Here is a 16,202-nt window from a genome sequence, read left to right as displayed (position 1 = left end):
GGAAAGAGGGAGAATAAAGGAAATGCATATTTTGTGGAAAGGAACACCTGTAATAATCAGTCATGGCCACACAGCCCCATCCAGAAACAATAGCTGAAGGGAGCTGAATTATTTTGCCTTTCCTAGAGCAAATGTACTGTGATGCAGTTCCTTGCAGGCCAGGCATACCATGCAGGCATCCCCACAGTTTTGAATACTGCTCTGGCTTCTTCCTTATGAATGTCAGTGTCTGTGTAGGAATTCTGGCAGCAAATAACACATCTGTACAGAAAGAATGGGGGTTTATACAGTGGGGTTTGCATGGTCTCAGCAGTGTGCCCATGTCAGTAAGAGGAGGCAAATGATGAGAACAAACAAACTACACCCTTCTGTGTATGAGCTTTTTCTCTCTGGAAAGGAAAGCTCACACTCAGTCAAGTAAGAACAGGCCTTACAGGATGGTGAACTTTAGGGTGATCTCCATGTTTTTTCTTCATCTCCTCAAATTTGGATTCTTCTTTCTTCCTCTTCTCTTCATCCAGTGTTTTTAAATACTCTCTCCTCTCGTGTTCTTTCATCATCTCGTACTTCTTAAACTCCTCATGGCGAGTCTTATCATAGTTTTCCAGGTCACTTGTAGCCTAAAAATAGGGATATGTGCAGACAGATGATTATGTAACATAATCTGACATTAAAACCACTGTATTGTTCAGATCTGTGGGCAAGGCTGGCCATGCTGCCATGCAGGGCAGACCGGCTGGGGCTTCCTTTCACACAACAGTGATGCAGAAACATCTCCCCTCCCTTGGTCATTTTCACAGAAGTTAATTTCTAATGGTTCATCTGTTGGATGAACCATTAGAAGGCTTCAAGGTGTCCTTTCTCATCAGTGAGTAATAAATGAACTCAAGTTAATCAAGTCCTATACTAACATTACCATTAACTCCTCCATCATTTCAGAATAAGAACATTTGTAGCTTATCCTTCAGTTTAATGACAAATTGGACTTGTAGCAGCTTAATACAGATTAAATTAAAAAGCCCCAAACAATTAAATGGAGAGAAAGGGTATGAGAGGAGAATTTCTGAAAAGTTCTTGTATAGTTTAAAGTTGTGTCATTTTCATACAGGCCACAGTATTAAAGGATGTTTTGGTAGTGCTTTTCAAAGTAACATGTTTACACCTGATACTGTCTCTCCATTATTCACATTTTACTTTTCGGATTCACTGTATGTTTTAAAAAACAATTCCAAAGCTAAGACCCCCTTAAGTACCCATTACACCCTCTCAGTATCTTGGTTGAGAAATGAGAAGACAAAACAATAAAATATGTAATAAAAAATAACTGCCCTGTTAAGGATATGCTTCTCCAAGCCAACCAGAGTTTTCCCAGAAGTGATGTTCAGAAATGTTTAGAAAAATTGTAATATCTTTATAAAAAATAATTCTAGAGAAAATGGAGATAAAATCATCCATGGGTAAAAAAATTACACAGAAATTATATTTCCATTTATTTTGAAAGTATAAAAAAAACTGTTCAAATCCTCATGTCAGACATTCAGTTTTCTCTAAAGAATATCTGAGATATTTTTCCCCCTGGGAAGTCTGTTTTTCTCTAGCAGTTGAAAAAAGCCATGTCCTGCTTAGCTTAACTGCATCCCCTGAATAAATCCCACACACCTGTGACAGATACTGAATCTGCGGACCAGACACTGAATGCCATGCCCAGTATAAGCAACTTCTAATACTGCTACCTCAATTTCTACTCTGCTGTGGTTTTGCAGCTTGATGTACATACAGGAGATCCCAAAATTCATATGGCTAGGCTAGGGATAATTATTTTACATCATTCTGTGAGAGTTCTATATAATTTAGAAACAGAAATCAGAAAAAAAACATTTGGGAGAAATGCACCCTATCTCACCTGTATTTAATTTAAAGGCTCTCAGAAAGGTGTGTTTGATTCCCAAATAATAATTTGGGAAGTTGCTTGTACTGGCATATGACTGTTAAGTCCTGTTAAGGTGACATCCCAAAATGTATGGACTCTCTTGCATCATGCACACTGGCAACAGTTTTCAAGTGTGCATGGTGACAAGTGACTTTTCTCTGAAAATGAAAACTGCATGTCATTTATGAAATGTGGTGTATAGGAAAGGACTTCCCTTTACCAGAGGTAAAAAGCGTAATAATTAAACCTCCAACCCCCACAGCAGTTCAAATCTGGCACTCACTGCTTTGATCAGCATATCCAAGTCTTTAGGTTCAAAGGTGTCTGGATTCTGATGGTTCAGGTGCTCAAACTGCTTAAGGAGAGCCTGATGGTCTATACCAGTGTCTGGAAGAACAAGGTATACATGTAAAACATAAAAATAAATTTGAAATCCAGAAAAATCAAGAAATCTTTCATACAGGACCTTATGCCCTGTTAAGTACCTGAGGTTCCCTGAGGACTGAATAATTTTTTCATTGTTGGAGGAAATTACAGTAACATTTTTAAAGTTGCTTTTCCTGGAGCAGGTTGATAAACTTTATGGCAATTTGCACTACATTCTTCTGCGGGGTCAATGCTGCATTGCACCCAATCATTTTACATGCACAAATTACAGCTTCTGCTTCAGCAAGAGAAAGTATGATCAATTTGAGCTTTATAAACTAAAAAAAAAAAAAAAAAAAAAAAATTCTCTTTTATATAAATGAGATAGTTGACATTGTGCTCTACCTAAGCTAACAACCTGCATATTTCTCCTGCATGGGAAAAGTCCAACTCTTTTACTGCCCTGGATATTTTGCAAATGACACATTTGGCCAAAGATTTATGTACAATATGGTGTAAAATTGTATCAAATCAAATAAGCAGATATTTAAACTTCACTTGTAGAAAAAAGAGAAATGCAAGACAGTAGCGAGTCAGGTCTGGTGTCTAAAAGGTGGAAACATTTCCTCTTCCTTGTGACAGGAGTGATACCCACCAATATCATCACACAATGCACTAAAACTACACACATTTCTACCACAGCTTCTCTGTTACCATTGTCCCTGAACACTAATGCTACTCTCTTATGCTTTCATATATTAAGTACAACAGTTGTGACAAGCTGTTGCTAGATGGCTTAGTAAAGAATATTTTATTTGTTGAAAAACAAGTTGGAAAACACATTTTTGAATGTACTGTTCTTTCACAAACTATCTGCTTTACAATCAATGCTGTGTTTGTATTAACACAAAACAGCAAACTCTGGCCAGGGCCAGATTTCAGCCATCATTCCTCCCTGGTGAGATCATAATTTCTCTTTAAATATATGTGCCTTTGTCTGTGTTTAAAACATTTTCAGAAGTGAAGTAATAGACTTAAGAAAAACCAACAAACACTAAAAAAAAACCAGCCCCCAAACCCATTTTTCTCCACTTCTTACATTTAGGGGAAAAGATTAATTCTATTTGACACTATTTACTTGCCACACTACTGTATGATCTGAGACTCAACTCCTAACATTCTTCTGGCCTGTACTGATCAGTCAAGGATCTTGGTGAAAATGTTCAAAAACACATCTGGAAGAGGACTGAATTTATGCTGAATATAATCTCAGGTCTAGTTGTCTGGAGTTTTTTTTAACCTGATCCAGCTGAGAGGAAAGAAAAGAGGAGGGGTTTGTGTGCCTTTTTTTCTTTTTGTAGATCAGACAGAACTAAGATACTAAAACAAGAGCAAATAAAGGAAATCAAACCACTCTGCCTGTTGCTATTTCAATGCTCTTTGTGCCTATTCCAAGATGTTCTCTAGCTGTGTAGATGCAGATGTATTTTATAGTTAATCTGGCCATACTTGTGTATGATGCGAAGCACTCGTGGGCAAAGCTGACTATAAACTTTGCAAAGTGTTTTTACATGTTAGTACTCATCTGAATATTTTGAACTGCAATAATCTGTTCCCAAATGTAAGATCTCACATTTACACTGGAAGATCTGAGGTGTTGGAGGGAATTATTTTTCTAAAGCATGCTCTGTTAGTTACTATTGATTTATGAAGGCAGAGAGGGGCAGAAGTAATCAGTCCATAAAACTTCACAATACCTAAAACAACTATGTACACACCCAGGTATCATTAGCTGCTGTCACCTAGCTGTGAATGTCACCATGATGTCACTGGACTGCTTGTCTGCAACAGGAACAACATCCCTATAAAGTTTTTTTTGCCACATCTAAATTAGCTTAACCTGCAAGACAGATCCTTATTCTAGGAGTATTTTACTTGATGCATTATGTATTCAATTCCTTGGGATCCCCCTTGAAAACTTGCAAACATCTTTACAACAATAAAATACTGACAAAAAATTCATTTTCTACTCCCTAAGGATATTAAATACTGTGTCATGGCTTTTCTCTTAAACACAGTCCTGCTATGTTACTGGTTCTCTGTGAGTAATCTATGAACTGATGCATTACAAAATTAAGAGGTTAAAAATAAGAGGTAGAAGTATCTGAAAAATCCACTGACAAGTTCAGTTATTTATAAAACAGAGATGGTTTTCTCTTCTCCCCAGTTTCCTATAAAGACAGATCTGTAATTGCTCCAGGCCAGCTCAGAAAGGACATTCACTCCCAGTTTAGTCATTATTGGTGACAACAAACAATGCACAACTGCTGGACTTTGACATTTCTCTAACACAATTCCATCTTTTAACTCACCTAAATAAATTCTGTACTCTTACCTTGAACAGAATCCATTTTAGCTTTAATTAACATTCTTAATCTTGCTACCTCTTGTCTTTTTAGTTCATCCAGCCGTGTTCTTACGTGGTGGCTGACTAAATCAAGCTCTCTGCTTAGCTTTCCACTCTGTCAAAAACCAAAAAATATGCATAAACTGGAAGAAAGAAGCCTTTAGGATTCCCATTAGACATAAACTGCAAGACAGCAGACTAATGGCAGTCTCTGGCAATACTGTAGCCCACACTGTAAGAATCTCAACATTTTTTCAAAGAGCAGGTTCAAAATTTTTATGCCTATGGTTATGGAAACAGAGAGGAGTCCTAAAAGCTTTCAAAAAAGAGAATTTCTAAGTATCTTACTCCTCCAAAGACAAGACCATAACCTTGAGGGAGCAATGCCTAATAACATTTGTGACAGATTTCTTCATCAAATATTCTCAACTGAGTTCAAAAGAACCCTGAGAAGCCCACAAAGTGCCTGATCCTCTCAAGGAGGGCTGTTAGGCTTGAGGGAAGGTACAAGGCAGCAGCAGCCACTGATGTGTTCTGCAAGAACCTGGAAATGGAGAGGAATCTCCAAGGCTGACCCTAGATGCAGCACAGAAGGAAAAGATGCCACAAGCTGCTAATAGCAACAGGAAGGATTAAAGAAAACACAAAAGGCAGGATCTCCTCCTTAAGTCTGTCACTTTAGACTGTTTCCTACTTGTCCCTTCCTAAATTTCCAGCGCCCGAAGGGGCAATGCACAACAGCCACAGGAAGAAAGAATACAACATACATGATTATGGATTTAATTAACCTCAATTTAACTCTTTTTTTCAAACCTACCTTTATTTCTTCTATGTCAGCAGTCTGGAGTTTCTCCCTGAAATGCTTATCAGTTTCCAAGACATCTATTACTTGCCTGAGATATTCATCATAATAAAGTCCTGTATCCTTCAAAAGAAAAAAAATGGAAATTCAGGAAAGACCATACTGACAAACAATTAGTTAATTAGTTTTGCTTAAATACAGTTATTAAACTGACACTCCAATCTTAGCAACACAGGCACTATGGTGTCTTACACATCTTTGTGTTTTCAGATTTGCATCATTGCCCTATGGCAATTTATGATCCATTTGTTTCAGCAACTGACAAGGAAGAGGAGAAAAGTGATCAGGAATCCTTGTAATACACAAGCATCTGTCATGTTAATGTAGTGTGTAGCTTTTTTTAAAACAGTGCAATTCATTTGTTACTTTTCTATTTGAAACACTGAGCTGGGATCAGTGAGTGGAATTTCCTAAGGCACCCAATCACTTGAAGTAAATCTGTGGAACAGTTATGTGCTTCCTATTGTAAGCTGGGAATTCCTTCCATGTGCCAGCTCACCTTTAGCAGCTCATTAAAAAAAAATAAAGGGCAAATTTAAACAGAACATCCCCACAGTAGAGGACACACACACTGACAATACTGGGGAATCTCAGTTTCCTTCTAAAGGAGTTTGCTATATCCAGATCACGAACAATTAGGATAAACACTTAATCTCAGATCAGTTTCTTTATACTTACTGGATTTTCTACCTTCTCTCCTTCTACATGGCCTTCTGCCTTGACTTTTGTCTTATCTATGTCTATAGGTACAGCTTCCAAGGCCATTAGGAGACATGTCATCAGCAGCAGACACTGCTGGGGCAGGACAGATAACCTCTTCATCTGAAATGAGACCAGGTCACAAAAATTAGCATACATCATGTTAACCTGCTGTACTGAGGAAAATTTTTTTACATTCCTACACAAATACCTGTAATAACCCAGTTTCCTCACAATGTTCTGCTCTCAAGGAACACAAAAACTCCAAGTAATACAGTCTTAATTTCTGAAGGTCATTCTTAGGCAAACAGATTTCCTGAGATTGGCTTCCACTTGTGTGCAAACCTAAGCTATAAATGGTGAGGGGTTTGTAACCTGCTGAGGTATTATCAATAACAGATGCAACACCTCTTTAGGATGTTCAAATCTCATATAACTAATACTGACATTCCTACTTGGATCATGCCTTTGCTGAATTTACTGAGTTTACACTGGCAAACTCCTAAAGAGCATTTAGGGACATTGAACCGGATCTTAGTGTAGTAATGCCAGTGGATTTTATGTTTCAACGCTGCAATACTTTGCTTAATTTGGAGTCAAGATCCCCTCCAAAATTTATTTGCAGGAAGAATATTTTACAATCCATGTATAGCCATATTTTAGGTGAGTAGAGATTCCTGAAAAATGCTATTCACATGACCTGAAATTGTTGCTGAGGCCACGGCTTTATTAAGACGGTTTTCCCCACCTTTTTTAGTGTCTTAGGGGGAGCTAACTCACACATACTTTGATGAGCACTGAGCAATTTGAGTTCTTGACCTTTGTCTCCTTCTCCTCTATCAAACTTGGTTGAAAATAATTCATTCAGAAGCTAGTAAGATGGAATAATTAGACAGTGAGTGCAGGGAATCCAGCTAAAAAAAGTAATGATGGTAATCCAGCATCTGACAGCAAAGTCAGGCTCTTGAGACAATCTGGCCAGTTCATAGTGACACTCCTCTATCTATGGATATTCTATTGGAAGTTTGAGCATTATCCAATAGATAAAACTCCAGTGTTACATTGGTAATATAAATCACCTCCTAGAAGGTGAAAGTTGCCAGTCAAAGTCTGTCTAAAATTAGCTTATATATGCTAAAGAAAAAGACATAATATTGAAGAAACATGCAGTCAAATAAATCAAAAGTACACCTGCTAGAAGAGGAATTTCTGTACAAGTGCTTCAGCAAGTCATGCAAGGAATTCTGTCAAAAGTATTTATGTCCACCACCACCAAATCTCTTTTTAGGGGGAGGGGAGAGAGGGACAAACTAATTATGATGTCAGTGCCAGTTTTCCTGGCTGCACGATCTGGTACTTGACAGAGATGCATTGCTTTTGCTTGGGTTAAGCTGCCCTTTACTATGGCAATAAATGTTGATAGTGGCACACACTTAATATTAAGCATTGTTGACACTCTTTATTCCCCCTTATTCAATGCTAGAAAAATAAAAGCACTCATATAAAAAAAAAAAAAAAAAAAAAGGATGCATTCAAGATGTGTAGAGATATTATTTCTTTTTTTGGGGATGAGGAAGTGAGGAAGTAGCTGGAGATAAAAGTATATCCACCTATCAATTGTTTTATATGTCAAAGGCTCAGGAATTACAAAAAATTCTGTTAATTCTTTAAAACTGTTTTTTTTAATCATATCTTCAGCAAAAGGTGCCTAAATGGATTATGCTCTGCAAATACCTGTTACTTGCATTTTTAAAAATAATATCTGACCATTAGCAGATGGGATAGCAGGAGCTATTGTTGCTGCCACATTGAGCTTTTGAAATTGGATGTCAGCATTACTGTAAGATTCACAAATCTGACTAGCCTTTCCTAGGTTATGCCCTTAAAACAAGCAAACAAAGACACAAAGAAACCAGAACCAGAATGATAGCTGCTAGAACTGGTAAGTTAATTTCTGTACCTCTGCACAAACTGTTGGCTTGCAGGGACTTAAAAAGCTGAAAAGTGAAAGGGTCGGTTATTCACCACTGCTTTTAAAAATGCCAAAGTTCCAGTATGTTGGGTGTTTTTAATTACAGACTATTGTATAAATGCTGTGCCTAGGTTTATAATTTCAACAGGACTTAATCACAGGAGATGATGATAATAACTAACAAATGCTAGGTTTCAAGTCTCCTAATCTTGATGTAGATGTCAAGACTGAGAGTAGTTCTTGGTACTACAGGTAAAACAAAAACCCACCTGGCTGAAGTTCTTGCAGAGTATGAATGGGACTGTCTAGTAATTTCTAAGTGAAAGGATGTAAGCATACTTCAAGTCTAGGAAATGTGAAACAAAACCAATAAACCCCAAAATACTTATCAAGTATATAATAATTTTGTATATATACAGTCTCAGCATTTTGCAAAACATTTTTTAAAATGTTATGTACGTTTGAAGTATTCACTTTAAAACACTATTCACTGATAATACTAAAAATCTGAAACCTGATAGATGGGTATTTTTCAAAACAAAATATTTTCATATACATGAAATTATAGTAATAAAGATAATTTAGTATTATTATACACTGCTCTAGTTATGTGTGTAAACAGTGTTTTAGAAAATCATTATGAGGCTAGGAAATGAGCATGCTGAAGCCCATCAGGTGATGGCAGGGAAGCAGAGAAAGCCAGAAGCTCAGGTGCTTCCCACAGGTTTGGCATTGACTCATTCTTTGCCTAAGGCAAGTGCTAAAGCCAACACTTTCAAAATGACACCTGGTCTTTGATCCATTTTAAAGACATCTCTTAAAACTCCTGACCTACAACTCCTAGTGACATGAACGACTGTGGAGACAAGGATTGCCAGTTTAGGTTGAAGAGGGGCTCACTTGGATTTTTCAGACCTTTTCCTTGCTGCTGAGGAGCACTGATAGATAAAATGTCCATGCTGAGCTGAAACAACAGAGATATCAGGAACCATGCTGGTCTGCCAAAGCCCATGTGAGGGAGCACTAATCACCTCCAGATTTGGGATGGGCAACTGGAGCTGTGTCATCCTGAAGCACCTCTGCAGTATCAGCAGAGTTCATCTATCAAAAGGCCCAACCAAACCAAGTCCCACTGGCTCTGCTGACATTCTGTGGAATTTGTGCTTGTGGGCAATGGGGTTTTTTTTAAGCTTTGTAATTACATGCTGTCATACATAATGGGAAAGACTGGATGATATCACAGTATGTTCTTCGCATCTATTTGATGTAATAGGTTGCTCAGAAGACTTCATCAGGCAGTTTTGCTTCAGGTTGTGCAGTGGATGTTTTTATTGTAGCTTTTTGGATAAAACAAGCCAAAAAAAAATTCACACATAATGGGAAGAATTAAAAGGAGAGGAGTCTCCAAATGGGTAAGTAAACAATACCTCTATCATCATAGATGACTTTGCAGATAACTATGCCTAACACAGCATTTCCCACAGCATTTTCAAGAACCCAACTGTGATGTAACAAGTAAATTGGAAATACATTTATTAGAATAAAAAACAATTACCTAGTGAAGACAGAGTTACTGTATTTAGGTACCTACTAGTCCAAGACTACACTCACCAAAATTTCCTTAAGAAAAGCAGGTGACTAAGACATGAGTCAGCCTTTAGAGTGTGCCAGTGTCACCTGAGTCACTGGGCACCTTCAACTCTGACGTGTACTAAAAGAGAGAAACCAGGCCCATTGCAAAATCTAACATTAATCACCTGCCAGAAAAACTCAATTCTCAAATTCAGCAGCTGTAGGGAAGAGTGAGAAAGGCTGGATGAGAAGAAAAGTGGGGGTTCCCCTTTCTGTCCTTCCAAGCGAATTCATTCCACTCTCAGCCTGCTACCAGCTGCTTTTAAGAGTTCTGGATTTTTGAAAACCCATTCATGGATGCCCATCCCTTCCCAGGCATTTAGAGTTCATCCATGTCAGGAACGTGGCTTTCTTCTGTACCAGGGCCACCAAGTGAGCAATCACAGAGGGTGCTGCAGAAGAGCAGCAGTGTCACTTTGCTCACTGCCATCAGCAGTATCTAATGCACAGCATACACCCCCCCTGCCTGCGGCTTATTATTATTATTATTATTATTATTGCTATTATTATTATTATTATTCCTACTTCTACAAGCTTTAATAGAAATATAAACTGTTCTGGATCTGCCCACTGACTACTTTCTCAAAGACAGATGGAGAGAGCTAATGTTACAATTGTCATCTGGAAATTAAGAGATTTTAGTCAAAGACAGGTAGCCCACCTAGATGTAAAGGTAGCATAACTGTATTCTGCTGGTATGAGAAATCAATCTTTACAAGAGGGATAAACAAACATTCCCACTTGTAGTACATAAAGAGAACTAATCATAAAAGTAGTGCTCTAGAACTGACAAATATTGTAGTTTATAAGCAAAGCCAATATCCTAAGCTTTCAGGGAAAAGGAAAAATAACTTCTCCAAGTACTTCAAAAAACAAAGTGAGAGCTAAAAGAATGAGACAGTCAGCAGAAAACAGAGCCACCAATGTACTTGCATGAACAGAAAAATACAACTGGAAAAGAAAAGCTGCGGGCTGCCTGTCAGCAATCTTGATTATTTGTTAATCACCAATTCCTATCAACATCAGTGAAACACGATTGAACATTTGAATTATAAAGAGCTACAGGCTTTGAGAGGTAACTTCAAAATTCTACTTTTAAAGTTTGTTCTAGCAATAGTAACACAAGCTGCTAAACACCTATTTTATACAGCTGCCAGGTGTTAAAATACAAACCCAAAAATTACTTTTCATTAATGTAGCACCCATTGCCCGAAAACAGCATCATGCAGGTACTGGTATCTCCATCACCTTCCCAGCAAAGCACAAATATTTTTAAAGCAGTAACACCCAATGTCAAAGTTTCTAAAACTGAGACAGGCAAAATGATATATTAAAATCAGGATGCAGTGCCTCCACATGTAGCAGCTTAGTGGATGGTTATGATGCAAGACAGCACAACATTGTAAATGTCACATCACACATTTGCACTTGCCAAGCCCATGTGTACAATGATGGGCAATGAAAACATAAATCTGGACTCACATAATACACAATAAACCTACCCATTCACAGATTTCACATATGCCTGCTCTATCTGATATGGAAGTAATTAAACCTGTGTGAGACACAGTGCAGATGTGCAGGACAACAGTAATGCTCTCTACAGTCATGACCATAATGTGACTTCCGATTTTTATGCTGTACACTGGAGAAATGAACAATCTTCACAGGCAGTGCTGAATTAAAAAAAAAAGCCAGGAAATAGATAAAATATATCTATAGATTTTTATTTTTCTAAGAATATTCCATCCTCAGTACTGGAATGAGTCTGCTCAGTCACCTAGCATCTTCAATCTGTTTTCATGTCTCTGAAACAGTAATATACCTGTCCATGTATCACAGTTTAAATAGGAAATGTTTAATTCCGTGGGCTTTTTCCATTTCTTTAAAATTTATTTGCAAATCTATTAATTGATCCACTTACAGAACCCTAAAAAAACTACATTAAATGTTTGAAATTAGGCAGAAACACATTACTCTTCTGCTATATTCTGTTTGGAAACACCAGTGTTAGTTCCTCCCAGTCCTTTTCGGGAGCACTTGCTGCACAGACACCCTAAGCTATCATGCCTTAAGCAGGGTATGAAAGTCCATGAACCAAGAGTTAATGCATCTTCTTCACATGGTTAGTCCAATGAGTTAATCTGGCAGAAGCACAGCTGACATGTGGCAGCAATTTTGAGAAGGAAGTGGAAAAACCTGTTTGCACTCACTCTGTTAAGCTAGAAACCTCTGGCTGTGGTGAGGGTTGGTCTCTGCACTTGGCCACCAGTCCCCCACGCTGGGTTTGCCCCTTGAAGACGCGAGCAGGAAATGACATGCCAAGGGAAATGGCTAAAGCTGCAATAGTTTTCCCCATACAAGTGAATGTTCCAAACACAAAAACACCTGCACCCTTCCCTTCCCAAACGAAAACTGATCCTTTTAGAAGTTAATGTGCAAGCTATTAACTATTATAAGCCAGCTATTATTGCTATATAATTATATATATATAAAATTTCATTATCCTTTAAGCATTTTTCTTTTCTGTCAATGCTGTTCACTAACTGTATGATTCAGATGCTGCTTTTTATTCCTGGCCAATATCCAACAGGTTTCACATTGGTCATGCTGTCCTAATCTTTTGTTAGAGCACATCCCACTCAGTTCTCTGCACCAGGAGACCTTCCTTAATTTTCAAGAACCATTTTAATCTTGCATGGAAATAGCTCTTTATTAAACAGTATTATTTAAGTACATAAAGGCAGCAGAATCCTTTTTTCCCATCCTGTTCACTTGACTTAAATTCTTTTGAGTTGTATTTGTTACCTTTTCACTGCACTGGAGACGTTTAATTCTCTTTACAACTAAAAGCTGGCTGATGGAACAGCTGCTTTTTTCAGCTTCCCAGAAAACACAGCATGCCTCAACTGTGCCTAGTACAACACTTGCTGAAAGAATCTCCTTTTTAAAAACGCACTTCAGCTGTTTTAATAAATGAGTCATCCAATAGTAACACAAACTATGAATGCTCGAGTGGGAAAGAGCAATTTTATGTTCAAACCACACACAGTACAGGACAATATCATGAAACAACACAACTGTGTCCAGAAAGAAAGATGGCATAGAAGCAAATTGTATGGCTGATGCTACACACGTGCTTAGCTCTGTCTTAAGTGAAGTCTGAAGACTTTTCTTCTTGTTGTAATGCTAATTTAATTTAAAAACCTGTGTGCACACACAAACACATATACATATTTATAATATAACCTGCCTCCAAGGAATTTCCCTGTCCTTGCTTCAAAAAAGTAAATACCTCTGTCTACAAAGCTATCTTACTAACTGAAGAAAGTTGAAATATTAGCCTTGTTTTTCAAAGCTACTTGCTTGGTTTTATTAATTTTTTTCCAACAAGGTTGTCTCAGAAAAAGATTTATGAAGCCAACAGTCAAGCAAAAACTTGTACTGAATTCAATGTATACTTTATAAAAATCTTATCAGCTTCAAAAGGAAATTAAAAAAAAAATTACTGTTACAACAATAGCTTCCTGCACTCTAATTTCAGTTCCCACACAGAACATAATACAACAGCACACCTGGAGTCTCATAAATGCAAATGGAAATATTGTCAGTGCTGACGTAAAAAGCAGCCTCAAATGTGCTACTGCATGCAAACAATGAATTAGCTTTAACTCAAATCAAAAAGTATTTCAATTACTCTAACAACATGCATTTTGCTCTAGTCAACCACAAGTGATGATGCCCCAGAAGTCCAAGATACCTTTTTCCCCCTTTGCATAAAAAAAAATACAAAACAGCTGTCCAGAATAAATCTAGATCTAATGATGTGGAGCCAGATTTAAAAATATTTAGGCACTTAAAGACAGCTGCCTAAGGAGATTTATGTTTACAATTTGCTAATTCCCACTGATTTCTACTTGCTTAGAAACAAAAACACACATCAACATCCCATTCTACTTTTATAAAGACTAGCAGGAGAAAAGCAATCATGAAAAGGGTCTACACTTTTCTTGAATTACCTATGATGAAGAATAATATTTACAACTGAATATGATTTAAATAGCTCTAATGAAATGCAGTTTCTTTTGCTCTTCCAACTGTCAAATCACACGCACATGGAAGAGCAAAAACTATTGAGAGGAACATGACTTTTGACTGAATTCATTTGGTTTGGCATTAGCACCTGGTCATGCCTTTATCTCTACATAAAAGCACACCCCCGTGCAAAAGGCTCGTGTCTGCTAAGTATTGTCAGCAACTTCAGAGGGATCTTTTCTGCTTACTGAGCAATCAATACTGGCAGCACAAAGCCTCACTAGATCACATACCTCCACACAGGAGTTCAAGTCATAGGAAGCCCTGATAGCGGCTTCAAACTCACCAGTAAATGATTTTATCTTTCTTATGTACAGTGCAATTGTTTAGTCAGCACAGCTCTGAAACTCCTGCGTCAATATTTCCACACCTCTGACAGTTAAGTCAATATATTCTACATCTTTTATTACCTGAGAGAATTACTGCTCTCCACTTTCATGGCGGCAATTTCTGTTAGGTATGTATAAGGGGAGGACGACAGTTTTGGACAAAAAGTCTTCAATTTGGCTTATATGAACAGAAAGTTTACATCAGCAGCACTACCAGTACTGCAGAGCCAAGGTATGAAAATTTTGCCTTAGTATTACTAAAAAATAATTACTGTTGTTGTTGTTGCTTGGTTTTATTTGCCCAGTGGGGTTTTCTGAATATAATTTCAGACACCAAATAATGGGATCTCAGGCAGTGTGATAACAAACTTAATATCAGATGCCTTTGCAACCAATTGTTAATGTAAGCTTTAAGCAGACCCAAGAGGCAATATGAATTTATAATTTTATTTCCCCCTTTTCTTTGTCTTGGTTAGAAGTGAACAAGATTCACATTGCTCTGCATTAACACAATTAGTTTAAAACTATGTTATTTTTTTAAATAGAATTGTCTTTCTTATTCTGAAAGACATCCTACCATCCTGGAGATTACAGAAGCAAGTAAAAGGGAAAATAGATGATGACAGTTAGGAGGCACTGTATGTAACCAGGTTAGTAATCTGTGGCCCATGGTGGATGTAGCACTGTGACTGTGCAAGATCACTGTATAGTAAATGACAGTGAGAAACATAACAGGATCTTAAGTGCTTACAGAAACGTGGGCTTCTCCCATAAACTTTCTGTGAGTTTTAAGCAGAGGCCCATAAAGGTTACAACAAAATCTGGTTTCAAAGTCTTTGAGTGGCTCCTATCCAGTCCCTACAGTAGGAATCTTCCCTGTGCTGCTTTGTTTGGTCGACAGGGACAGTCACTTCAGAATTCAGAGTAGAGGTGCACCAATACTGAGTCAGCTACAGGACTTTTCTTGACACTGAGAGGAAACAAAGTGACAAAAAACCACAAACCTCCACACTGAACTTGATACCATGACTGTACAGGCATTTCACTGTTGATACTGTGATGGTTTCATGTTGCAACTATTGGATGTTATCTTTCCATAGCAAATACTTTTAAGTCAAAAAACGAAGGCTTTTTTCTCTTACTTACTAAATAATGTTGCCAAATGCAATCTCTTTTGAAAGCCTTAGCCATGTTCATTTCAGCAAAAAACATTACCTCTCTACAGCCATATCCACTTTTGGAATTATATCTGAGTGTAGCAGCCAGCCTGGTTCTGAGTACCTTCCAGAGCTCCTCCAGGGGTACCAGAGTAACAGCACAGTAAGATGTGGTCAGCTCTGGGACCCCAGCACAGGAAGAACAGGGATCTGCTGGAGTCAGTCCAGAGGAAGCCACCAGGTTGGTTAGAGGATGGAGCACCTCTCCTCCAAGGAAAGGTTGAGAGAGTGGGGATTGTTCAGCTTGGAAAAGAGAAGGCTTCAGGGTGACCTAATGGCAGCTTTTCATTACCAAAAAGCAACCTTCAGGAAAGATGAAGAGCGACTATTTAAAAGAGCATGTAGTAACAGCACAAGGGGGGATAGCTTCAAACTGAAAGAGAGTAGGTTTAGATTGGATATTCGGAAAAACTTCTTTCCTGGGAGGGTGGTGAGGCAGTGGCACAGGTTGCCCAGAGAAGCTGTGCATGCCCCATCCCTGGTAGTATTCAAGGCCAGGTCGATGGGGCTCTGAGCAGCCTGGGATAGTGGAAGGTGTCCCTGATGATGGCACAAAATGATCTTCAAGGTCCTTCCAGCCCAAACCATTCTTCGACTCTAGACAGCAGTGCTCGAGAGCTGTGCCCTTTCTAGCGAAACCCGTCGAGTCTCCTGCCCAAGTTTTCCCTGCGGTTGTGCAATTACGAACCACTC

At 38.1% G+C, this 16,202-nt stretch overlaps 1 protein-coding gene across 2 annotated transcripts in view; it reads right to left on the bottom strand.

The window, feature by feature from the left end:
• The window catches only part of NUCB2 (nucleobindin 2), a 16,212-nt gene extending 9,786 nt beyond the window's left edge, over positions 1-6,426 (bottom strand). Inside the window, exons 1-5 of one of the 2 annotated variants that reach the window (XM_005426319.3) lie at positions 6,244-6,426; positions 5,521-5,628; positions 4,692-4,818; positions 2,214-2,317; positions 435-620 (exon numbers count right to left, since the gene is read on the bottom strand). In XM_005426319.3, coding sequence (XP_005426376.2) covers positions 435-620; positions 2,214-2,317; positions 4,692-4,818; positions 5,521-5,628; positions 6,244-6,426 — 708 coding nt within the window. The remainder of the gene's footprint in view (positions 1-434; positions 621-2,213; positions 2,318-4,691; positions 4,819-5,520; positions 5,629-6,243) is intronic. The other variant, XM_031061335.1, reaches the window with a different exon arrangement.
• Between the last annotated feature and the right edge of the window lie 9,776 nt (positions 6,427-16,202).

This window comes from Geospiza fortis, unplaced genomic scaffold (genome assembly GCF_000277835.1).
Source record: "Geospiza fortis unplaced genomic scaffold, GeoFor_1.0 scaffold327, whole genome shotgun sequence".
Lineage (NCBI taxonomy): Eukaryota > Metazoa > Chordata > Aves > Passeriformes > Thraupidae > Geospiza > Geospiza fortis.
Note: the sequence above shows the minus strand (reverse complement) of the source record. Positions and strands in the feature narration are given on the sequence as shown.